At 50.0% G+C, this 25,406-nt stretch overlaps 1 protein-coding gene across 5 annotated transcripts in view; it reads left to right on the plus strand.

Moving 5' to 3' along the window:
* Positions 1 to 20,377: 20,377 nt before the first annotated feature.
* RCOR3 (REST corepressor 3) overlaps positions 20,378 to 25,406 on the plus strand; it is a 62,599-nt gene continuing 57,570 nt past the window's right edge. For 2 of the 5 annotated variants that reach the window (XM_075925119.1, XM_075925121.1), the window contains exons 1-2: positions 20,378 to 20,666; positions 21,261 to 21,317. In XM_075925119.1, coding sequence (XP_075781234.1) covers positions 20,525 to 20,666; positions 21,261 to 21,317 — 199 coding nt within the window. In that variant the 5' untranslated portion in view covers positions 20,378 to 20,524. Of the gene's footprint in view, positions 20,667 to 20,848; positions 20,989 to 21,260; positions 21,318 to 22,051; positions 22,177 to 25,406 lie in introns of those variants that run through there. The other 3 variants (XM_006131097.4, XM_075925123.1, XM_075925122.1) reach the window with 2 other exon arrangements.

Genomic DNA, 25,406 nt, shown 5'->3' on the forward strand with positions numbered 1-25,406 from the left:
CCAGGCGCTAGCCACAAAGGGACACCTGGCCCAGATCTTGGAACAGGTCCGGGCCAAGGTGAAGGACCTGCGCCTCACCTAAGTGTGAGACAGTGCGTGTGGGGGCAGCAGAGCCACTGCCTGTCCCCAGTATCATTGCCTGCACCAGATCTTGGGAGACAAAAGGGCCAGTCCCCTGCTGGCCCAGGTGGCCATGGTGGTGGCCACCCCAGTGGTCCCAACCAGGCCACCGGAGGAGGAGAAGGAGGAGGAGGAGGGAGACTGGTCCTCGGATGAGGAGGAGGAGGTGGCAGAGGACAGCAGCCAGACCCCACTATCCCGGCCCAGCAGCAGTCAGGACATGTCCCAGGCATCCTCAGAAGCTGGCGAGGGATTGTCTGGTGAGTGCAGTGGCTACCATTCACAAGTGTGCTGGAGAAGGGGGGGAGGGCCACAGGATGTGGGAGAGGTAGTGGCACATGGCACAGCCTGGCCACATGCTGTGCAGAGGCATGTAGCACACGCAACCTCATGCAGCTAGGGTTACCAGGTGTCCAGTTTTGAACTGGACAGTCCAGTCTTTGAGCTTTCTGTTCGGGAAACAAATTGAGAGGATATAAATGAGAAAATATACATGTCTGGTATTTTCTAACTAAGATGTAATGTAGACGGTCATGTAATGTCAAGTGTGTCCAGTATTTTTGTTGAAATCATCCGGCAACCCTACGTGCAGCCAGACCAAGTGGCACAGAGAAGCGGCAGCTACCCCAGCACACGCCTGGGACCCCATGGATTCCGCTCGACCAGACCGGGATGGGGGGAGGGGTGTTGGCCAGAAGTAGGCCAGACCCAAGGTTGCAGGCCTAACCCCACACAGCCTAAAGGGTGCTGCACATAGCACACATCCATGGCCACCTCTGGGACACTGTAGCTTCCTGTGGGAAAGGCACAACAGGCCCCCCCTAAGCACATGCGGCCCCCCCGGGGGCTCCTGGGCCACCTTGGGACCCCCCTCCTGCTGCCCCAGGAGAATTCCCCCTCACCAGCCACACCTGTCCCCGGGCATCGTAACGTGCTGGGAGGAGGGCACGGGGCTCTGGAACACCATTTGAGGCAGGGCTCACTGACCATGTTGCTCTCCTCTGCTTCTCCTGCAGTGGGACCCCCCTGGCAGCTAGGGACCTTCCAGCCCCATCACACCGGTGCCAAGGATCCAAGGCTCGTCGCAGCGCTCCCGGGACCACCACCACCTGCTCCGCCGCCATGTCTGCACAATTGAGCACATGGAGCATGCTCTGACGGAGAAGATCCAAGCAGATGCGGAGTGGCGGGAACGGGTGTGGGGCCAGTACCTGGAGCGCTGCAACCGTGTGTGTGCTCTCCTGGGCACCATTGGTGACCGGATGGGCCCTGTGCAGGAGCCCAATGCTGCCAGGCCCCCCTCTGCCACTCCTAGCTCTCTGCCCATACCCCCTCCTGAGGTTTCCTCACCCTCAGCACCTCCTGGTGCAGCCTGCCCCTACCTGGCATGAGGGGCAGAGGCGCCCCCGCACCCATGGGGGTGGAAGAGGCCTCCATTATCAATCATGAGGCCCTCCCAGTTCAGGGTCCCCTCCTCCCTCCTCCCTCCCCCCTGCACAGTGCACTCCCTTCTCCATGTAAATAAAAAAGTGCTTTATCTACAGCAAGTGCATTTTATTTATTGGGAGGTTAGGGAAGGGTGGCAGGAATGGGTGGTGATGAGAGCGGGAAGTGGGGATATGGGGGCATCCCTGCAGTCAGAGGTGTAGGAGTGGCCTATTGTGGGGCCAGGTCCAGCATCACCCGGAGGGCTTCCCGGACCTGAACCCCATGGTGGTTGGGCTGCTGGTAGGCCTGGCCCTCACCTACCATCCACCCCCCTCCCCTCAATAATATTATGGAGCATGCAACATGCCGAGATGACCTCCGGGATGTGCTGCACCCCCATGTCCAGGTGGGTCAGGAGGCACCTGAACCATGCCTTCAGACGGATAAGGCGCACTCAATGGGATTGCAGGCCTGATCCAGATGGCTGTTGAAGGTGGCCTGGCTGTGGTCCAGATGGCCGGTGTATGGCCGCATCAGCCAGGTCATCAGGGGGTAGGCCGCATCCCCCAAGATGCAGACTGGCATCCTGACATCCCCAATGGTGAATTCCCGGTGCGGGAAGTGGGCATGAGAAAGGTGAGGATGGAGCATCGTGGGCCCGGCCGGACCACCCCACATAAATGTCCTGGAACCGGCCCTGGTGGTCCACTAGCGCCTGGAGCACCACTGAGCAGTAGCCCTTCTGGTTTATGAACCGTGCCGCTCGGTGCTCTGGTGCCTGGATGGGGATATGGGTCCCTTCTATGGCTCCCACACAGTTCGGAAACCCAAGGCTGGCGAAGACGGCAATGGTGGTGTCCACGTCACGGGGGCAGATCATCCTCTGGAGCAGCACGTCATTGATGGTGTTGATGACCTGCAGAGGGGCACATGGGAGCACAGGCGATGCATGGAATGAGACACAGTGCGTACATGGGCCCCTGGGGTATGTTCACCCTCCCTTTTGATGGCTCCTCCCCCCATGCAGGCCAGGGCCCTCTGCCCCCCTGGGATCTCCCCGCCCCACCAGCGGGGCTGTGTGCAGGAGGGACAGTGTGACCCCCTGTGTGTGGGGCTTCCCCCTGCCCCTACAGACTCCCCCCACCCGGTCTGGCCCCTTCCCTCCCCCAAGATGAGCCCATGGTCCATGGAGGGCCTTACCCGCAGGATGTCCGCGCCAACCGTGGACCTGCCCACCCCGAACTGGTTCGCCATGGAGCGGTAGCTGTCCAGGGTGGCCAGTTTCCAGAGGGCAATCACAACCTTCTTCTCCACGGGGATGGCGGGGTGCAGGCGGGTGTCCTGCTTCTGGAGCGCAGGGGTGAGCCAGGTGCAGAGCTCATGGAATGTCCCCCTGCGCATCCAGAAGTTCTGCACCCATTGCTGGTCACCCCATTGTCCCAGCACCAGGTGCTCCCACCAGTCCCCACTGGTGTCATAGCTCCAGAAGCGCCTGTCAGTGGTGGGGTGCGGGTGCCTGAGCCCAGATGCAGCTGTGGTGAGGTCCTGCACGTGCTGCCCAGTCTCCAGCTCCTGCTGGAGCAATGTGGCTCCCTGGTGGAGGAGCTCCACAGCCTCTACACAATGGCCATGAGGAGTGGATGTTGCTGGCTGGGGTCCTCCTCCGGCTCCATGGCTGTGATGGTGGCAGCAAGGGTGCCCAAAGGCACTTGCCAGGAACAGAGGTGACAGGTGCTGTTGTGGCTCTTGCTCCCTCAAAAGGGTGCGTGAACATGAAGCCACAGGGAAATGGCCGTCCAGGAGTCCCTTTAAGTACGTTTCCCAGTGGGTGTCCGGCACATGCCCACAGACGCTGCTGGTGACCTCTTGATATGGTCGATTTGCTTCTGGAGACACGTTCTTGCACAATGGCTTCCTGCCAGCGTGGATGCTTTCTTGCGCAAGAGCTCAGTATTCTTACGATGCGGTTCTGGCCAGTGTGGACGTTTTCTTGCACAAGAGATCTTCCTGCGCAAGAACCCGCCAGTGTAGACATAGCCTAGAAGTCTTCATAAGTTGTGATGCTTCTCATAAAGGGCAAAAAGTTTTACCTACAACTGAGGGGAAAGATGGTGCAAATTTAAACTTACAAGATTTGACTAAGGAAGTGTCGAAAATATCATATGCACTCTGAAAGCATGTTTTTGGGAGTTGTGATAAGCTTTAATCATCTGATAATCTGAAAAATAATATATTCAAAATCATTAGCTTCATTTAAAAAAAAGTAAGACTAGCTTGATGGAAGATAGCTAATGTGACACCAATATTTTAAAAGGGCTCTAGGGATGATCCTGGCAATTATAGACCAGTAAGTCTAACAGCCGTACTGGGGATGTGAACAACTAGTTGACTGTCCGATAAGCAAATGCTAATCAGATAGTTGAAAGGCTAGTTGACTAGTCACTTTCCCTGTCTTGCTGCCTCTATCAGAAAGAGACAAAAAGGGGAATAAGTAAAGGGGATACTTCAAAGTAGCAGCACTGTGTGGATTCCCTACTGACCCCGGGCTCCATGCAGCATTGCCACTTTGAAATGCTGCAGGAAGACTGATGCTTGGCTCCCCACGGTGTTTCAAAGCGGCAGCACCACATGGAGCACAGGGTCAGCACGGGAATCCCCAGTTAACTCCACCTGGCACTGCCATTTTGAAATGCCATATTCAGCCTGACGCCGGGATCCCCACAGCACTGCGGGCTCGTCTACACTGGCCCCTTTTCCGGAAGGGGCATGTAAATTTCATGAGTCGTAGAAGGGAAATGCGCGGGGGATTTAAATATCCCCCGCGGCATTTAAATAAAAATGTCCGCCGCTTTTTTCCGGCTTTTAAAAAAGCCGGAAAAGAGCGTCTACACTGGCCCCGATCCTCCGGAAAAAGCGCCCTTTTCCGGAGGCTCTTATTCCTACTTTGAAGGGCGCTTTTTCCGGAGGATCGGGGCCAGTGTAGACGCTCTTTTCTGGCTTTTTTAAAAGCCGGAAAAAAGCGGCGGACATTTTTATTTAAATGCCGCGGGGGATATTTAAATCCCCCGCGCATTTCCCTACTACGACTCATGAAATTTACATGCCCCTGCCGGAAAAGGGGCCAGTGTAGACGTAGCCTGCATGGTGTCCAGAATGGACTCCTCAGCTGATCCCAGGCTCCATGCAATGGTCAAGGACCTGATAGCATCTGTATTGCTTAGAAGTGTTTTGAAAAGTCCAGTGTGGAGAAGATCATAATGAAGTTCATCCCTGTGCTCACCACCAACACAAGGCCCATGGCGCCACCCCAATTCCACTTTCATCTTCTCTGAAGATTTCCTCAAACCAACGAATTGGAACAGATCAGCTTCCTGCCAAAACAACTTGGAGAGGACGTTCATCGACACAATTGCACAGACAGCGGCGTAGCGAAGGGACAGCGGGGGGGGGGGGCATATGTCCCCGGGTGCCATGCTAGGGGGGTGCCAGGCTGGGGTGAGAGCGAGCGCACGCTGTGAAGGCTCACCTGGCATGGTCAGCAAGTTATATGGGCATCCCAACCCCTTGGCCCCAGACCATCCCTGCTGTGCGCAGCATTCAGTTTGTTCCCCCTTGCTGGCGCACGCTGCCAGCTGCTGCCATGTGCAGTGTTTCCAGGTGACCGGGGAGATGTCCAGGCGTGACATGATGTCACAGCCCGGGACTTTAAAACTGCTGAGTGCCACGTTGCACCATGCGGCCTAGCTCCGGATTCGGAGTTTGGGAACTTCTGGGGCCCAAGCGCAGACTCCAGCCCCACAAAGTGGAAGGCAGAAGGCACGGTACGGCACAGTACGGCAGGGCAGGGCAGGGAGAAAACTGGGGGGGAGGGGACGAAGGGGCTTGTGTGGAGGGGCAGGAGGAGGATCTTGTGTAGAGGGAGAGAGGGAAGAAAAAGGAAGACACCAAGAGACAGCGTGGAGGAGAGAGAAATGCCAGGGGGCCAAGCACAGACAATGAGGAAAAGGGAAGGACGGGAGGTGTCAGTGGGAGGGGGGATAGGGTGATGATGGGAGAGGAGAGGAGATGGTAAAGGCATTGGGGTCTAGAGTGGGGAGGAGGAGGTGCTGGGAGAAGGCTTGAAAGAAGGGGTAGGCATGAGAAAGGTGAAGATGGAGCAAGTCATGTGTGAGGGCACAGAGGGAATGGGGGCAGAGAATGGTGAGGGGGTGGGAATCAGGGAAAAAGAGGGTAAAGGGTGCAAGGGCAGTGAGGGAAGGGGGAGGCACCAGGAGGGTGCAGAGGAAAGAGAAGGTGCAGGTGCCAGGGGATTCTGGAGGTGAAGCAGAAGGGCAGACACCTGCAGGGGAGGGACCAGCACCAGAGGAAAGAGGAAGGGCAGGTGTGTAGAGGGAAATTTTAGGAGAGGGGATGGGGAGGGGTAGCTCACATGATCAGAGTGGGGCTACTGGAGGAGTGGGCACAGGGGGGAGAGAAGGGCTGGTGGAGGGGGGCAGGTCGCAGGAGGGCAGAGGGCAGTGAGAATGGCAGGATTCAGGACAGCAAAGGAGGGTGAGGAGTTGGGGGGCAGCAGGCACCAGGGGAGCTGATGGAGCAAGGACAGGAGACATGGCAGCAGAGAGAAAAGGGAAAGGTTTATAAAATATTTATTAATAACTTGGTATGCTGGCCACGGCCAGTTTATTTGTGCCCCGCGGTGCAGTTTGGGTTTATGTGGGGATCAACACATGGCTGGTGAGTGGGAGCCAAAACAAAAAAGTAGTCAGTGTAATGATCTTCTGTCGATATGTGTTTTAGTAGTTAAATTCTTGGACTGTCATTGCTCATGAAAAGTGCTGTCACATGGGTAGAAATTGGGTAAATGTTGCATTTTAATAATATCAGCAGAACTGACTTAAATGGGGCCTGTGTGTTGTGTGGTCATGCCTTAATCTTTGTATTCATGCCTGTCAGTGTGAGAGAAGCTATTTGTATATATTTGCTTGCATATGCAACCACACTTAAGTTGAGGCCCTCAGCATGTTCTGTAAATATCAGTGTGGTCCCTGGGGCTTCCAAAGTTGAGTTGCCCTAGCTCATCCCTGGCAGGTGTCTGTCTCACCTGGTCTTAAATATCTCCAGTGATGGAGATTCCGCAGTCTCCTTAGGCAATTTATTTTAACCACCATAACAGGCAAGAAGTTTTTCCTAATGTCCAACTTAAACCTCTCCTGCTGCAGTTTAAGCCCATTGTTTCTCATCCTAACTTCAGTGGCCAAGGAGAAAAATTTTTCTTCCTCATTCTTATGATACTCTTTTAGGGTATGTCTACACTGCCACTCTAGTTCGAACTAGGGTAGCTAATGTAGGCATTCAAACTTGCAAATGAAGCCCGGGATTTAAATATCCCGGGCTTTATTTGCATGTTTCCGGGCACTGCCATTTTTAAATGCCCCGTAGTTCGAACTCCCTGACCGCACGGCTACACGCGGCACAGATTAGGTAGTTCGAATTAAAGCTCCTAATTCGAACTACCGTTACTCCTCCTGCAATGAAGAGTAATGGTAATTCGAATTAGGAGCTTGAATTCGAACTACCTAGTCCGTGCCATGTGTAGCCGCGGGCAGGTAGTTCGAACTACGGGGCATTTAAAAACGGAGGCGCCCGGGAACATGCAAATAAAGCCCGTGATATTTAAATCCTGGGCTTCATTTGCAAGTTCGAATGCCTATATTAGCCAACCTAGTTAGAACTAGGGTGGCAGTGTAGATATACCCTTAGATACTTGAAGGCTGCTCTCATGTCCCTTTTCGGTCTTCTCTTTTCCAAGGTAAACAAGGCCAATTCCTTCAGCCTTGCCTCATATCTCATGATCTCTAGACCTTTCATCATTTGTGTTGATCTTCCCTGGATTTTCTCCAGTTTCTCCACGTTTCCTGAAATGTGACGCCCAGAACTGGACATGATAACTCCAGCTGGGGCCTAATGTAGATGGCTCATTCCCTGCTTAGTGGATGTGAGACTGGGCTGATTAATTTCCAATCCTCCTGTTCATTCTTTTCCTAAGCCAGGAGGGCACGGTAGTTCTGATGGGGGCTCTGCAGGAAGGCAGCCCGCACTGCTCCCTGCCTGAAACCTTGTGCAGGTGTTAAACAGCTGTCCAGCCCACCCTAGAGGTGACTGCATTTCAGTGTGCCTGAAGCAATACAGCACCAGCAATGGACAGGAGAATGGCTCCCGGGCATGGCTTGCTCATGACTGCTTCAGTCCTGTTGGATGGACCTCAGCCTCTTTTCTTCCTCTCCCCTGCTTTGCAATGGGGCTGTAGACTCTGGGGGAGAGGGGTGGAGGCAGGCAGAGGTGTCTCCCTGCATCAGATGTAGATACGTCTCTGTATTTATCATTCTCTCATTGACGTTTTTAGCTTTGTAGCTGAAACAAAAAACAGGACTATGTAGCACTTTAAAGACTAACAGGATGGTTTATTAGGTGATGAGCTTTTGTGGGCCAGACCCACTTCCCCAGATCAAATAGTGGAAGAAAATTGTCACAACCATATGTAAGCAGGGGCTGAACTGCTGCTTTGCTATCAGCCAGCTAAAAGGAGGGATGGGTGTGCCCACTACAATTGTTTAGCTCTGCAAGGCAATTAACTGTTAACTGTTGACATGTAAATACTGCTCAGGAGAGAATCCAAGGTGTGGCTATGTAAATGCCATTCAGCCAGGGCTGATGGAGGGTCAGTGCTGGAATGGAATGTGGAGAATTGTATATAATCTGGGACTGTTTTGAGGGTAACTAATTATGCTACCCCTAAATGTGGGAGCTGTAAAACATGCCACCAGTCCTTGCAGGAGAGACACCACCATCATGGTAAGAGGTCTCGGAAGAACAAGCCTCCCCCCTTCCAGTGTTAAGTAGATAGAGCTGGGGGAAAGGGTTAAAGGACTTGAGTCAGTCTGCTTCACACCTGCCAAGTGTGAGCTATAAGACTAGCCCAGCCTGCACCTTTCCCCCTTTGTTTTAAGAACAGATCTAAAGCAGAGTCCCTGAGGAGTCTTTTTGTTTGCTAATCTAGTGAAAGCTGGATTCATTTAGCAGCCCAGCTGGTGGCTAAAGAGTTGAAGTCACTGGGAGCTGAAATCACTGAGCTGAAATCACTGGTTTGGCTGAGAGCCAGACCTATAGCAGCCAGTGAAGTGGGGGTGACCAGCGGTGTGGTGTGGAGCAGCAGCAGGTGAGGAGCAGCCATCGGTGGTGTGGAGCAGCGGCATGGCGTGGAGCGGCGGCAGGCGAGAAGCGGCGACCAGTGTCGGCAGCAGATGAGGAGCGGCAACAGGTGCCCAGTGGAGCGTCCAGTGGTGTGGGATGAGACAGCTGGTTCAGCGTGGCGGAGTTTCATATAAGGTGCTCCCTATCTATCCCCCCATACCCATTTCTACCCAGGTTGGGAGGTGAAACCCTGCAGGTGAACTTTGGGTGGCACAGAGACTTTTGGGGAGTCGGACTCTGTGGACTTCGGGTGATTCTTGGCTGGGGTGGGGGCTTGGCTCATGTTGGGGTTATGAACTCTGTTTGTGGTGTTCTCCCCAAGCTAATGCTGTATGAATTCTCTCTCTTTTTCATTAAATGTTCTTTTCCTACACTCAGACGCAGTGCTTGCGAGTGGGGAAGCATTGCCTCTCAGAGGTGCCCAGAGGTGCGTGAATTTCCCAGATCATTGGGTGGGGGCTCGAGCCGGTTCTTTGTGAAATTGACCCCAAGATATTAAACCCAGCCGTGGTTACTGCCAGGCCTACCCGGCAGAAGGGTTACACATATATACCAAAGGATACAATTAAAAAAATGAACACATATGAAAAGGACAAATCAAATCTATCACTATTTAGCTTTGTAGTGGGTCCTTTTACATGGAAACTTTGTATTAAGTCTTGGTAAAATAGGCCCTAGGACAAGTGAGGCAGAGACTGACCCTGTGGGGTGAATGAGGTGGGAATGGATAAGGCGGAAGGTAAGCACCTCTGGGCAGCTGCAAAGGTTGGAGAGGGGATGGAAGCCAGATCCAAGATCAATGAGCCCTGGGAAGCGGGCCCATTGAAAGGAGACTGGACCTGTGGATGCTTTGGGGGTCAGCAGCAAGGCCCTGTTTTGGGAAGCCCCCTCTTTGGAGGTGAATGTGGCAGCACTGAGACACCACCCAGAAGCAGGCGCCACAGACACTAACTGCAGATTCATGGGACGGCTCTCACAGACCTTGCACATGCATAAGATGATAGATCTGAAGGGGGGGGCAGTGGCGTAGCGAGGGGGCCAGATGGGCCAGTTGCCCCTGGGCACCATGCTAGGGAGGCGCCAATTTAATCCCATTCTGCTCCCCCCATCATCCCTCAGCTCACGTGCTCCTACTCAGCCTGCCACCAGCAGCTGGAGCCTCCTCCCTGACTCTCTGCTCCAAGCCAGACCCTCTTCAATCTCCATTGGCGGGTTAGTGCATGCGGGAGCCCGGCCCCAAACTGTAGGGGGTAGGGGAAGATGAGGTACAAGTTCCCCTCAACTGTCCACCAGGTTCGGGGCCATGCCACATGGCGGCAGGGGGTGGGGGGGCGCAAATTTTTCCTTTGCCCCCAGGCACATAACACCCTTGCTATGCCTCTGTGCATGGACTCAGTGAACTTGTCTTTACTTCCTATTTTTATTTTCTAGAATCTCCTGGTCTTCCCAATACAGCCACTATTGTTCTTTGCAACAGTCTATTACTCAGCAATGCTGGAGTCTTGATTTTCTCCATTTCTAACTTTACCTCATAAGTCGTCACTGGAAATCTGGAAAATTTGTGTTAGCATTTAATAGAATTAAATATAATAGATGGGAAAGACCTAGTAAGTCCCATCTATTTCATTCCACACCCAATGCAAGACTGTTCAATCAACTATATAGTGCTTTAAACAGTTCATAGTTTCAAGGCTTTTCCTTAAGAGATTCCATGATTCCCCAAGTTAATGATCAGGCAATTTTCTTTGTTGTTCAGTTGATCCATTGCACAGCATCCAACCACCAACTATCTTCATTAGACAATCTTTTTATTAGGCCGTCAGTCACTGTTCTTATCTGTCTGTCACAGGATTTTCAACTTGCCCCTCCTGCACACGTGCCAATGCAGTCGACTCTGCCAGCTCCCGCTCTGGCTGACGCAGCAGGCTGCCCCCGCCAGCTCCGGCTCCACCTGGCTTTGTGCTGGCAGCTCCAACTCCTGGCCCCTCCTGCAGGTTGCAGATGAGGTAGGCTGGCTCCCGGCCTACCTGACTTCACGCCATGCGGCTCCAAGCCCCCCTCGGCAGGCCACCTCCCCTCCCCGGCTGCAGCTCACGGCCTCCCCGGCAGGTCGCTGACATGGGAGGCTCACTCCCACCCACTCCAACCCCGGCAACCTGCTCTCCCTAGCCAGGCTGCATCCCTGCCCCTACGGCAGGCTACCGATAGGCTCCCAGACCCCCTTGCCAGGCCGCATCCTGGCGTCCCCAGCAGGTCGCTGATGCAGAAGGCCACCCCTGCCAGCTCCAGCTCACGGCCCCCCTGGCAGGCCGCCCCCTGCCCCGCCTAAGACCAAAAAGACAAAAAAATTTAAAAAATATTTTTAAAGGACGATCTTTCTAAAAGTGCACCAAAAGACTGAAAATAAAGTTTTCAGCTACCAATTTAGGAGAAAGATTGGATGGCGAAGTACGATTCAAGGTAGTTGCAAATTATTAGTCATCCAATCTTTCTCCTAATTGGTAGCTGAAAACTTTATTTTCAGTCTTTTGGTGCTCTTTTAGAAATATTGTCTTTTTAAAATACATTTTTAATTTTTTATTTACTATTCAGTTTGTTATCTCTGTTCAACAAAAAGGCTCATGCTGCTTGATCAAATCTGTTTACACTGCTCAGCTGTGTCTAGACTGGCCAGTTTTTCCCGGAAAAACTTGCCAGCTGTCTACGCTGGCCGCTTGAATTTCCACAAAAGCACTGACTTCCTACTGTAAGAAATCAGTGCTTCTTGCGGAAATACTATTCTGCTCCCGTTCAGGCAAAAGTCCCTTTGCGCAAAAGGGCCAGTGTAGACAGCTCAGATTTGTTTTCTGCAAAAAAGCCCCAATCATGAAAATGGCGATCGGGGCTTTTTTGCGGAAAAGCACGTCTAGATTGGCACGGACGCTTTTCTGCAAAAAGTGCTTTTCCGTTAAAAACATTTCCGGAAAATCGTGCCAATCTAGACGCAGCCCTCATGTGGAACTCTGACACATGCAGTGATGACTTCTCTCAACCTTCTTCTATACTTTACATATGAAAGACAGTCAATACACACGTTACTGGATTTTGAGGGGAGCAGCCCGATCACTGCTGCACCCATGGGGGGGAGGGTTTGCCCCAAAAGTTGGTACAAAGGGGGCCATGTGAGGTGTCAAGTGAAAGCTTACTTTCTTCTGATTCTATATATGCTATTCATGTAATTGTATAATGTCTGTGTGTGAAGTTGTAAGCATGAATTCTTTGTGGATACTGTATGTTTCTCTGTATGTGGTTGAGCAATGGGCAAAGAAGCTCAGCCTATGGACATGCTAATGAGCAAGTCTCCAGGGAACAATAGTCCTCTATAGGGCAAGGACACACTTCAAGAATGGTGACTGATACCTAAGGCCTACCAGCAGGGAACACAGGGATAGGCCACTGGCCAGGTGACCTGCTGCAGCCAAGAGGAGACCAGGAAGGAGATATAAAAGTGCCATGCAGCACGCTCCATTTTGTCTTCAGATCTGCTCCTGACCCCAGATGTGGCCTCACAGGGAATCATGAGCTGGGAAGAACTGTGGACCCATCCTGACATAGGATGTACACCAAGGATTTTTAAGCCAGCAGTTATAACATTTCTGCTGCAAGTCTGCATCAAGAACTGGGAGACTCAGTGCATGTAATGTATGATACTTTAACAATCTCATGCTTTTCTTTCTTTTAGTAATAAACCTTTAGATTTTAGATTCTAAAGGATTGGCTCAGTGTGATTTGTGGGTAAGATCCAGAGGGTAAATTGACCTGGGATCTGTGGCTGGTTTCTTGGGACCAGACAGAACCTGTTCGGGGTAGGTGAGAGTGGGTTCTAAACCCCCTCACCTGTGTGCTAGGCTTGGGACTTTTTGGGGCACGGATATTGCTGGGGTGTCAGAGGGGTTTTGCTCATGAGGCTTCTGGCTGGCCAGGCAGGCAGCTGAAGCACTCTGTGGGACTGGTTCATGGCCTATTTGGGAAGGTATCCCTGAATTTGAGCAATTTGCCCTGAGCAGATGCCCTTGGCTGCGCCCAGACTTGGCCCGGTCAATCACAGAAGGTTCACAGTGAGAAAGGCTGGTGATATGGAACATAGCCCTTGGACATGGACTGACATTACCAAAAGGGAAATATATGATTCTGGTTATGTCAGGGAGAGCTTTAATGAGCCACCAGATTACTAGAACAACCTTCTTCCAGGCTTGCAACAAACAGTCAGATTAACTTTTTTTTAACCCATATTACATGCAGGATAGTTATCAGGCCAAAACAACATGCACACACTTTTTAAAGTTGTGTATATGCTTCATGTGAAATGGCATCCAAATTATGTTGCTGATTAGTCAGTGTTTATCTGCCATCTATCATTAGAAGAAAAAAAATCCTTCAGAGATAAATGTTGGACATGCAAAGCATAACCACCATGATATTATTCATGTATGCAGAAAGGGGTGGGAGAAAACAAACAAATAAAAACATTAAAGAGTTTCTAGACTGAGTGACAAATTGCACTTTTAGCATTTCTGGAATTCAACCTTTATGGAACTCTGGCTTTGAGATTCATTTTGATCTTCCTGTAATTTACAAACACTTCCATGGGAAGGAAGGTAGAAACAAAGTATCTGAGAGCAGCTCCTGCATAACAAAGAAAACATGTAGAGCTTGGAAAGAAAAATAAAGCAGTACTTCATTGCACTTGGAACTATTGGTCTGCTAACTCATTTTCATGATGCTGCTTTGGTTCTGCTCATCAGTTCACCTGTGCTTTACAAAACTTTCCAAACCTCTGCCTCTCTGAGGTTACAGCTTGTGCAGTTATTTAAATCTGGTCAAAGTGAATGTGAAATTTTACCATATTAAAATAAATGAGTTATGACAGCAGTTACCAACCGCCGGTCTGCAGACTGGTGCTGAGTCATGAACCACTGGCTGCCAGGCTGCAGCGGCTCTGGGGCTCAAGGTGGGGGGTACGCCACCCAGTGCCTCCCCTCCTGCCGAGACTGTTGGGAAAGGTGGGGCAGGACACGCCTCTCAGCCAACCAATGCCAGGCAGGGGCAGGGTCTCCTCCCAGACGTGCAAGAGCAGTTCACTGCATGGAATCCTTAGACCAGCCATGACCCTGTCAGCAGCGCTGAGCTAGTGGCTGTGAGGCAGTGCAGGGCTAAGTGAGGGGAGACGGGGCAGGCACTGAGGGCAGATCTGGTACTAAGGAGCTCTAAGTGGTGGGGGAGCTCTAAGAGGTGAGGGGCTGACACTGGGCATCTAGGGTGGGAAGCTGGCACTGGGGGACTCTAGGGCCACAGCTAGTAGTGGGGAAACTATTGGAGCACAGCTGGCATTGAGGGGCTGTGGGGATGGGGCTAATATTGAAAATGGGGGCTGGCAAGGGGGGGCTCTGGGACAGTTGTGTGCAGTGGGGTTCTGCAGAAAAGAAGCTGGCACTCGGGGGGCTTGGTGGGGGGGCTCTAATGGGTAAGGCGCTGACAAGGCTCCTTCCCAGCTCTGGCATGATGAATGCAGAAGCGGGGGCCCACAAAAGTACCCCAAAACCTTATCTTTCCAGGCTTTGTATAAAACTCTCCCCCCCCAAAAAATCTTAAACCTAGATTTTGGGGATAAAAATCCCACCCAAGTAATGGTAAGAAAACCAGAGAAAAGATGACTTGGGAAATCTCAGCCCTAAAGTAAAACCAGGACACAAAAAAATTAACCAATACCAGGTTAATAAAAAAGAAAGAGAAAGAACTCCTGTTACAAGCATAATGACTAGATGGAAAAGTCACTAAATATACTCATGAGGGACCCTCGTGGGCCAAAAGCTTAGTTACAAAGGAAAGCCCATTTTTAAATGCATGGATATCAGATTCCCATTCCCAAACAATAAAACCTAACAGATTTATCTACACTTTACCCTATTTACAGATAGTGAAGAGTCTTTTCTTGGAGAGAGACATGATGTCTGCGTCCCTTAGTATCTGGAGAGAAACTGGGCAGGGACAAAGGAGGGAAAAACCAAAAATTCCTTGTCCCAGTTTGAAATTCCTACCTGCATTTCTATTGGTTGCCTGCTACCAGGTTAGGTACAGTTAACCCCTTAGTCTCCAGGCTGCTGGCTAACCCTCATGGTCATGACAGGAGCTGACATTGAGGCATTTGGGATGGGGAGCTGGCATTGGGGGGGGGGGGCTCTGAGGCTGGCACAGGGGGGTTGGGTGCAGGAGACTCTGGGGTAAGTGGCTGGTGCTGGGGGGTAATGGAGAGGTGGGGGGGGGCTCTAGGTGTTAGGGATGGCACTGGGAGGTTCAGGGGGTGGGGGTGTGCTCCAGCTCCGGCCCCCACCACCACTGCAAACAGCCAGCTTCGGTTATGGCAGCTGCCCACCAAGTGGCGACTGCCAGATCTGAAGCCAGTTGTTTGAAGCAGCTCTGGGGGCCAGGGCTTTTGGTGGACTGGTAACATTTTATTTGCATGTTCCTCGTTTGCATAATGAATAAGCAAATATACAAATAAAATGTTACCAGTCCGCCAAAAGTTTGTGAATGGGTTTGCCTGTTCACAGTATAAAAAAGGTTGGGAACCACTGAGTTATGAGAAAGAGCTCCCTACCTCCTTATCTGTCCTTAAGATTAGCAATGTAAACTTAAAATTTCCATACCTCTTTCCTCTGAAGTGCAGCATATGATGCAATGCTGCTTTCATAGAAGTCAATTAGATTTAATTTTAGTGGGAGGAAGAGCGATAGCAGCAGGGGCTGGAGCAGCAGGAGGCACCAATCTCTGCACCAAGGTCTGCAGGCGGTCGCAGATGGCACGGCTCTGGGCAAGCAGCTCCCGTCAGCTCTTCCACCACAGCTGCAGGTCTTCATGCACCCAGTGCTCCAGGATGCGGACTTTGCCTTCGCAGGATCCCCAGGTGCTGCTGCTGGCACTCCTCCTGGTTCCGGGTCACCCTGCTGGCTCGGGTGCGGGAGAATGTCCCGCACGGAGTGGTGCGCCCTGTACTCACAGCTGCTGTGGCTGTGGAGAAACAAGAGAAGTGGTCAGTGATCCCTGGGGACACAATGGGTGAAGCCCAGCCCCTCTCTGCAAGGCAAGGATGGTAGGTCTCCGCACCATCAGAGCCGATGTGCTTGCACACAGGCCATGTTTGGCATGTCTTGCTATCTCCAGGAGTATGAGGTAGCCCAGGACTGTACCCATGCCCCTGTGCTGTATATAGTGTGGGTGTAGGGGGAAGGGGAGATGTGCCCTGCCTCTGAGTAGAGAGGGCTTGTGGAGGGAGGGCATCATGCTGTGTCCCTCCGCAAGGTCAGGAGCATGTCATGTGCCTTTATACATACACGCATGTGGGTAACAGGCCAGGGCCCCCGTGTGGCAGCCAGCCGGGGCCACATGCCCAGGGTGGCCCGGCACATGCACAGGTTGCTGCATGCTCAGTGGTCAGCAAGGCCCACATGCATGGTCCCTGGTCTCCCTCTCCTGGTCTCCCCACCCTGCATAAGGGGACAGTGATGGCACTTACATGTCAAGGCCTCCCCGGCCTCAGATGACACCGGTGACATGGCTGCTGTGACGCTTGGGGGCCCTGGGTGACTGCCACGCTCCCTCCAGACTCCTGCAACTCCTGGCCGTCGTCGTCCTCCTCCTTCTCCATGCCCTGGTCAGGGCCCTCTGCTCCAGGGTCGATGACCACCTTGGGGGCATGGACTGTCGGACCCACCCCCCAGGATGCGGTCCAGGGCATCATAATAGGGACAGGGGACTGGGTCAGCCCCTGTTTGGGAGCTGCCCCCTGTGGCCCTGGCATAGGCCTGCCGCAGCTCCTTTATCTTCCTGCACACCTGCTCCTGGGTGTGCATGTGGCCTTTGGTGGCCAGGCTGTCAGCCATTCGCCTGTAGATGGCTGCGTTCCTGCATCTAGTGCGGAGATCATGGACATTGGAGGCCTCCTCCCAAACTTCAATCAGATCCACGATCTCTGCACTGGACCCGGAAGGCGGCTGCCTTTTGCGGCCCCTGGCAGGCTCCTGGGAGCTGCCAGCCTGCTCCTGGAGAGCAGTGGAGGTCTGGGTGCAAGTGGGTTGCTGGCTCATGCTGGGCCAGGGGCAACGTCTACTGGCTCTGTGCTGGCAGGCTTGCAGCTGGCACAGGCACTGTGGCCAGAGTCTACCCCTTTAAGGGCTACAGGGCTGGGAGGGGAGTACAAGCGTTTTCCTGGTTTGGCCCAGAGTGGCCACCAGGGCACCCTGGGAAGAGCTGGAGGTCCCCTATTTCGAAATAAGCATCTACACAGCGCTTATTTCGATTTAGCTATTTTAAATTTGGTGTTATTCCTCATGGAATGAGGTTTGCCAAATTAGACATAATCACTCCGCTATTTTGAATTAATTTCAAAATAGTGGTTTCGCTGTGTAGATGCTGGTAAAGATATTTTGAAATAACAGCTGTTATTTCAAAATAACTTTTCTGTGTAGACATTGTTACACTGAGGGAAGCTTGTACTTAAATTTGCATCTGATTAGTATTAATTAAGCCTCAGTGGAAGTTGCAGATAACACCAAACCTCATCTATCATAGGTGTTTGCTGACCCAAGAATGCCGCAGTAAATAAAAACGTTACTCACTTTAAAGGGGCCAAACCATATATTGTAAAAAGTTTAAAGGTACAACAAGAAAGACAGGTAAACAGTAATATTTCCCAACCCTAGAAAGATAAGGTGATAGAAAAGTTCCCCACAAACACAAGGTTACACAAAATACAATAATTACACAGTCCAGTAGTTGACAGTGGGTGAGAAGCTCACTTTTTAAATGATTCCTAACATCTTGTTTGCCTTTTTGACTGCCGCTGCTCACTGCATGGACGTCTTCAGAGAACTATCCACGATGACTCCAAGATCTCTTTCCTGGTTAGTTGTAGCTAAATTAGCCCCCATCATATTATATGTATAGTTGGGGTTATTTTTTTCCAATGTGCATTACTTTACATTTATCTACATTAAATTTCATTTGCCATTTTGTTGCCCAGTCACTTAGTTTGGTGAGATCTTTTTGAAGTTCTTCACAGTCTGCTTTGGTCTTAACTACCTTGAGCAGTTTAGTATCATCTGCAAACTTTGCCACCTCACTGTTTACCCCTTTCTCCAGATCATTTATGAATAAGTTGAATTTTACATCCTTAGCGCCAATTACACTATTAAGTTATTTACATGATTAATCAATAAACCTGGTTATCGGTTAATCCTAATTACACCACACCCACCCCTTGCTATGTCTGTATCAGAAGCAGGAAGTGGAGGGGAGGGAGAGGCAGAAGCTGGCTTTTAAGTACTGGCTCCCACCTGCTAACATTTAACTACTAACAAATCCATGTTAACACATTAGTTAACATCCCCAGTGCTAATCAGCTGTTAGAGAACTCTCAGGCTATGTCTACACTCTGGTTTGTTGTGCTAGAAATATGCAAATGAGGCTACGTGTGGAATATCGCTGAGCCTCCTTTGCATACCTAATGAGCTGCCATTTTTGCAGAAGAGGCTCTTGAGCCAGGAGCTGTCTACACTGCCCCTTCTTGCGCAAGAAAACCCCTTTTTCGCAATGCCGTCATGCCAATTATTTTCAGGAATAACAGGATTGCGCAAGAGGGGTTTTCTTGCTCAAGAAGGGGCAGTGTAGACAGCTCCTTCTGGCACAAGAGCCTCTTCTGCAAAAATGGCAGCTCATTAGGTATGCAAATGAGGCTCAACGATAGTCTACACTTAGCCTCATTTGCATATTTATGGCACAAGATGCCGTGACTGTAGACATAGCCTTATGGTCCACATACTGGCTGTGTCTAGACCGGCCAGTTTTTCTTGAAAATCAGCCGCTTTTCCGGAAAAACTTGCCAGCTCTCTTCACTGACGGCTTGAATTTCCGCAAAAGCACTGACGATCTCATGTAAGATTGTCAGTGCTTCTTGCGGAAATACTATGCTGCTCCCGTTCGGGCAAAAGGCTTTTTGCGCAAAAGGGCCAGTGTAGACAGCTTAGATTTGTTTTCCACAAAAAAGCCCCGATTGCAAAAATGGCAATCGGGGCTTTTTTGCGGAAAAGCACGTCTAGATTGGCACGGACGCTTTTCCGCAAAAAGTGCTTTTGCAGAAAAGCGTCCGTGCCAATCTAGATGCTCTGTTCCGAAAATGCTTTCAATGGAAAACTTTTCCGTTAAAAGCATTTCCGGAAAATCGTGCCAGTCTAGACATAGCCACTGTGTAGAACTCTTGTTCCACTCAACCTTATGTGGAGCTTGGGAGTGGGTGGCGGGAGCTAGTGTTTCTTGCATACTGGATCAAGCAGGGAAGCTCACTTGCCACTTAAGCTATAGGTTACCAACCCCTGCACTAGAGGAATAATTTGTAGCTCAAAGAAACATACTTATCCTAGCTCTGATGAACTAGTGGGCTAAAAATAGAAATGTAGCCTGTCCAGCAGTGTGCTGCCAGAGCTATCTGCCTGACTTTATGCCTGGTTTCTTGGATGGGATCCTACTCAGGGCAGCTAGCTTCTCCCATTACTGTTACTACACTTCTATTTTTAGCATGCTAGCCTAATTAGAGCTAGTGAGAACTTCTTCTCCAGCTCAAGGCAGTGTTCACTGAATGCACCCCTGAAGGCCCTCATTAGCTTGCTGTTCTATGCTGCTTCCACACCTAGGCATTGCTTAGTTCTCCACCCTATGCAGCTCTCATTAAGCCTGTGACAATGCTCATCTCCCCACTGCTGTGGTAAACTCAAGGCCACTACTCTACTTTGTAGAGGCCTTCTTTTCCCACTCTCCTTCTTTCAAACTTCCCCTCCCCCATCCCAATATTCAGCATTCCCCATAGGTGCTGACTACATGGGTGCTCTGGGGCTGAAACACCCACAAAAAAGATGATGGGTGCTGAGCACCTACGGGTGGGACCTATCAATCAGCTGTTCCTCCTACCAGGTACCCGTCCAGTGGCAGGCAGGAAGCCCAAGAGGGAAGGAAGGAGCACACTCAGTGGAGGAATGCGGCGGTTGGGCATCGTGGGGAGCCGAACAGTCCAGGGGAAATGAGAGTCAGCACTTGTAGCAGTACCCTGGCACAGGACAGCCCACCCCGGCACGACTCGCACAGCGCCCGCTCTCTCCCCGAGATATATATATACATACATATATACACACACACACACACATACACATACACACACAGAGCACAGGCTCTCTCAGGCAAATACACACACCGCACAGCCCGCGGCTCTCCAGCCCCGCGGAGCGTGGCGGGGACTAGTCACGACGCGTCCCAGTTGCTGCAGAGGCTGCTCTGGCGTCTCACTCCCAACCCTCCCCCCCCCCCCCCCGATTCGGGTGCGGCTGCAGCCTAAGCAGTTCCCGCATCCTAGCCAACGGGAGCTCTGGCGGAAGCAGCTGATGACCACGATGAGACTTCCCCACCTACCATAATCCTTCCGCCGTTTCCCGGCCATCTTCAGAATAGATCCGGCCGGGTCGGCGCGGAGGGATCCTGTCCAGACTACGCAGGCAACGGGCTCAGCGAGGCGGGGGGAGTGTGTGAGGGGGCGGAGGCGCCGGCTGCAGTAGCGAGGGGGGGGCGGGGAGGGGGCAACATGGCGGCTCTGTCTTAACTTTCCCCCTCGTTAGGCAGCGCCGCCGCCGCTCCCCGCCCCACCATGCCGGGCATGATGGAGAAGGGAGCTGAGTTCTTGGGGAGCAAGAGCCGGGCGGCCCCCAACGGCACCAAGAGCAGCAGCCCCTCCAACGGGCACTACTCCGAGCCGGAGAGCGGCGGCGGCGACAGCGGCGACGAGCATGGTGCGAGCAACGGGCGCCCGCCGGGCCTAGCGGGGCTACCGCAGCCCGCGTGCAGCGCCGCGGCGAGGCTCATCCAGGGGGAGGGGGCGGGGCGCTGTGCTGGGCACCAGCGCCGCTGTCTGCGCCGGCTAACGCGGGAGACCGCGCATCCCGGCCTTTTGCGCGCGTGCTAGGCGGGCGTGCGGTGCCTTGGCACGGCTAGCGTGTGCGCATCGCACTAACGTGTGCGTGCGGGCGCCACGCCGCAATTGCAACTGCACATGTGGGGCTGGGGTAGCTGCGCGGTAGCGGGGAGCGTCTGCGGCGGACCGCCTGGAGCCCCGTAAATAACTCCCACTTTCACTAACTATAGACCTTAATCCGTGGGGGAGGGGTCTCTTGGATTGCTGTTGGAGGAGGTGGGGTTGTCTCCTTTTTGAAGCGCAAGTGTCGCAGGCAGCCTTTTTATTTGCAAGACTGTTGGTAGATTCGGATTGAGTCCAGTCCGCCTAGATCCTTTAATTTCCCAGTTGTTTTCATTTAAATGTTATCCCCCACCCTCCCGCTTTTTAAAGATAAATCCCAGTAATGCATTTGTTTTCTCTTGCATTGCAGATGTAGGAATGCGGGTCGGAACAGAATATCAAGCTCGCATCCCTGACTTTGATCCTGGTAAATAGCTTTTGTACTATAACCTGACATCTTGCTGCTGTTTTGAAAATAGGAGTTAATATTATGATTTAGAATAGCGAGGTCTGCCCGTGTGTTTCACTTGGATACTATGTGAGTGTATTGCATTTGCAAAGGTTAAAGTGGCTTTTTTTATTTAGGCTTTGTGTTTGTTGTTATATGTCAGTCACAGGAGCATTGCAGGGGCAGCATCTGGTCTGTGTGAGCTGAGGGGAAAGCTATGTTTAATTTACCAAGACTGTCAGGGCTACAGACAAAGCCCTTAGTGTCTCTGCCTATTCTAGATAGGAGGTACAGGTTGTAAAGAGGAATAAAAAACATTTTTGCTTTATGATTCTCTTAATACAGTATCTATTGAGGTGGTTTGGGAGGGGTTCCATCTTTGCAGTAACAGTGGATACCTAGTTCTAGTACCTTTTAAAAATGTAGACTCCTATGTCTGGGTTTTCAAGCACCTTGTTGTGTAAGGTGGAGGAGTAGTGTCAATAGCTCTGCTATTGCAGACTAGCTTCTCTTACCCAAACAGTGGATGGGGGGGGGGGGGAGAAGAAAGGGTTATTGGCTAAACACATGCATTTTTGATATTTGGTCTTAATAAGCTAAACATCACTCACTTATTTCATGTACATTTATAGTAATAATATGTTAAGCGCATCTGTCAGTCCTGCTGTGGGTGGTCACAGTGAAGCCTGTCTACTTTCCTGTTCTCCAAACAGGCTCCATTGGTGTCAGATGATTCCTGCCGGGAAGAGGATTGGGCCAGAGCTCCTCCCATGGTGCCTCCCAAGTTGGAGCTTCTGTCGATGGGAACTAGTTGCCCTTAAATTATTTTGTCTTAGGGGTTGGTACATTCCTTAGGAATTTTGGGGATATAAAGAGCTTTCCTCTGGAAACTAGTATCTTGTTTTGTACCTCAGGTTTCTATTCTATTCTATTTTGTACCTCAAGTGTTAATAAATAGTATTATGGTTAGAGGTTATTATTTTTAAATGAGTAAGTCTAAACATGTTTGTTTTAATAGACAAAAATGATCACCCTGAAATGTAGACTAGCTCTGTTCAGGATACAGACCACCTCGAGGAAGGGTGGGGAATCTCAAGCCTGGAGACTGGATCCAGTCCTCAAGGCTCCCTACTTCCCCCCAGTATTGGGGAGCCTTTGATGGTGCTCCAGCCCCCATGGGGTTAGAGCACACAATATCTACTAGTCTTGGCTCACCTAGGCTCTGGTATGATAGTGAAATGTGGAAAGTGTCTTTTTCCTTGGGGGCCACATTAGTGAGGGATTGTTCTGGGTTTTTTTCTTTTCACTTGTTTGCGGCCCCCGAGTAATTTTTTTTCTGTGGGTTGGCGGCCCTTGACCCAAAAAAGGTTCTCTAGCCCTGACCTAGAGTAACAATGTTTAGCCGTTTTTTAATGCTTTAAGTAACAGAACAGAATAGTGAAAAGACAGCATTTTCCAGTTTTCATAGAACAAAATCATTCAACTCTGCAATTATTTTTTTCTCTTAAACACTATATATATATTATGTATACATGCAGTAGAATTAAAATTAATAGCATAAAATTGATTTGTATGCATTTAGGAGCTTAAGTGGATGGGAGTCATTTTAGAAGTAATCTCTGAAAACAATTGCTGTTGAAATAGGGAGCAAGTTAAGTGCTACATATTTTGACTTGTTTTTATAATCCAAACATACTGTAGGATTGTGCATGCATATTCCTGCCTCTTATGTAGAAGTTATAGACAAAGTGACTTAATTTATATCCACTTACAGAAAATGTCACCAGAAGAACTGTAATTCTGTTTTTTCTAAGCTAGTACAGGTTGAACTTCTCTCATCCAGGACTCCCTGGTCGGGCAACATTGGTGGTCCAGTAGGACCACTGATGTTGCTAGACCAGAGAGCTCTGGTCACAGAGTTTGAGAACGGCTGGGTATGGATCCAGTGTAGTCTGTACAGTCTGCTGGAGCAGTGACCTGGGGGTAGCGAGCCCTGGGAGCAGCTGCCAGCCTCTTCTGGTGTTCCCCAACCCTGGCCCTGTGTGACGGAAGCTGCTCTCAAGGCTCCCTGGCCCTCCTGTGTGAGGTCAGGGAAACCTGGGAGCAGCTGCTGCGGTGTGAGACTGGGGGCAAGGAGCAAAGCCCTGGGAGCAGGCTGGGGGCAGCAGACCTAGGCAGGTGAGCCACAGGAGGTCAGGCCTCTGAGTTCTCCTGGGGAAGTAGCTAAGAAGGGAGCCACCAGAGAGCCCGGATGCATGATTTCCCCTTGTCTGGCAAATTCCCTTGTTTGGGACCACTCCGATCCAAAGGGTGCCAGACCAGGGAGATTCAACCTGTAATAGAAATCTTTATAAATATCTCTTGCCTTCCCATGAATTGTAAGAATAAGTGTAACCTATATTAGGCTGTGTATTTATGAAAGAGTGTTGCCTTGTAAATTTACCTGATCAATTGTTTCCCTTTCTGATCGGGTTACAAAGCATCATTAGTTTGACAATTCTGGAACAAATCTGTGCATGATGTAAAGAGATCCCTGTTTTTAAAAAGAAGAAAAAAGTGACATTTTTGTTAGTAAATGAGATTACTTATATTTTGTATGTTTATTATATTTAAAAATAGGTAAACTTTAAACTCAACGTCCCTCCTAATGTCTTTAGTTTTGGCATTAAGGTATCTCTTATGAAGAGTATACTGGTGGATTAAATGTTCTCATTGAGCGCTCTCCATTTGATGGTTACCTACTTACAAATCTATTTGATATTTAAAATGTAATTCTATTAGAACAGTGAGAGAAATCAGTGGCTGATTAAAACTGAATATAAAGTCTAAGGCCTGAGTTTGCCCTCTGATAGTTATACTCAGTGCTACAAAACAAATGGTTTTTGAAAGCATGTATGAGCAGTGAAATCTGTTTCATTTGATCAAAATTTTTAAAATATTCCATCATTGCAGAATATATCTGTTGAGCAGATAACATATTTTGTCATTTAATATAGCTAATTGTTAAAGTTGCGACAAATAATGGTAAACTAAATGTTGAGTATTCTAGTCGAGTGAACTCCATAAATCTTAAGTAGTTGTCATAAAACTCAGAGTTAGTACTGATTCTGTCATACCATTGTAGAACATGAAAAGGAGATTCTGGTTGCGTAGAGCCTTGTGAGAGGAGGTCAATCTGTTAGACAACTTTTACTTTTAAATGTTCACATCCTTAATGTTGAAATAAATAACCCGCTGTATGATTGAAAGAAACTACATGTATATTATCATTAAATAGAACCGGGGAAGAAACATAATGTTTTCACTTTAACAACTACAGTTACACAAGAATATTTCTAATGGGAATAAGAGAGATGCATTGTATGGAAGAAATAGTTCTGATACAATAACTGACATAAATTCTGAAATTAGCTAATTACCAAAATAAACATCTTTAATTTTTTTTCTTCCCACCGACCAGATTTTTGTCATCTACTGCCGGCTTGTTACTAATTCTGTTTCATGTATCTGCTGACAGTGAAGTCTTTGTTCTTATCTTCAATGCCCTCGATCCCATATCAAACAATGCCCTGTTTTTACTGATGTCTTGTCTATGTCTACACTACATGTTTTGCTGGAAGAGGCAATGCAAACGAAGCACTGATTAGCATTTTCTCGCGCTTTGTTTGCATAATCTCTTCTGGTCTTTTTTTTTTTTTTTTTTTTAAGGGGTTTTTGCGCAAAAACAAGCAGTGTGGACATTTCCTTTTTGCACAAATCCCCCTTTTGGCGCAGGATCCTTATGCCCCCGGGGCAAAAATCCCTTGAGCGAAAACAGACCAGAAAAGATTATGTAAATGAATCGTGAGAAAATGCTAATCAACGCTTCATTTGCATTGCCTTGTCCGGAAAAATGCGTAGTGTAGACATAACCGTACTGACATCTTAGCAATATGAAGCTAGTTGCCGTTCTAAATCTCATGGGCCCTTGGTTTCATTCAGAAAGGGTATGTCTACATTGCATTCCTCCTTCGTGAGAGGAATGCAAATGCAAACGAGCAAAATTGCAAATGAAGCATGCATTTGAAT

Source organism: Pelodiscus sinensis, chromosome 3, assembly GCF_049634645.1.
Source record: "Pelodiscus sinensis isolate JC-2024 chromosome 3, ASM4963464v1, whole genome shotgun sequence".
NCBI lineage: Eukaryota > Metazoa > Chordata > Testudines > Trionychidae > Pelodiscus > Pelodiscus sinensis.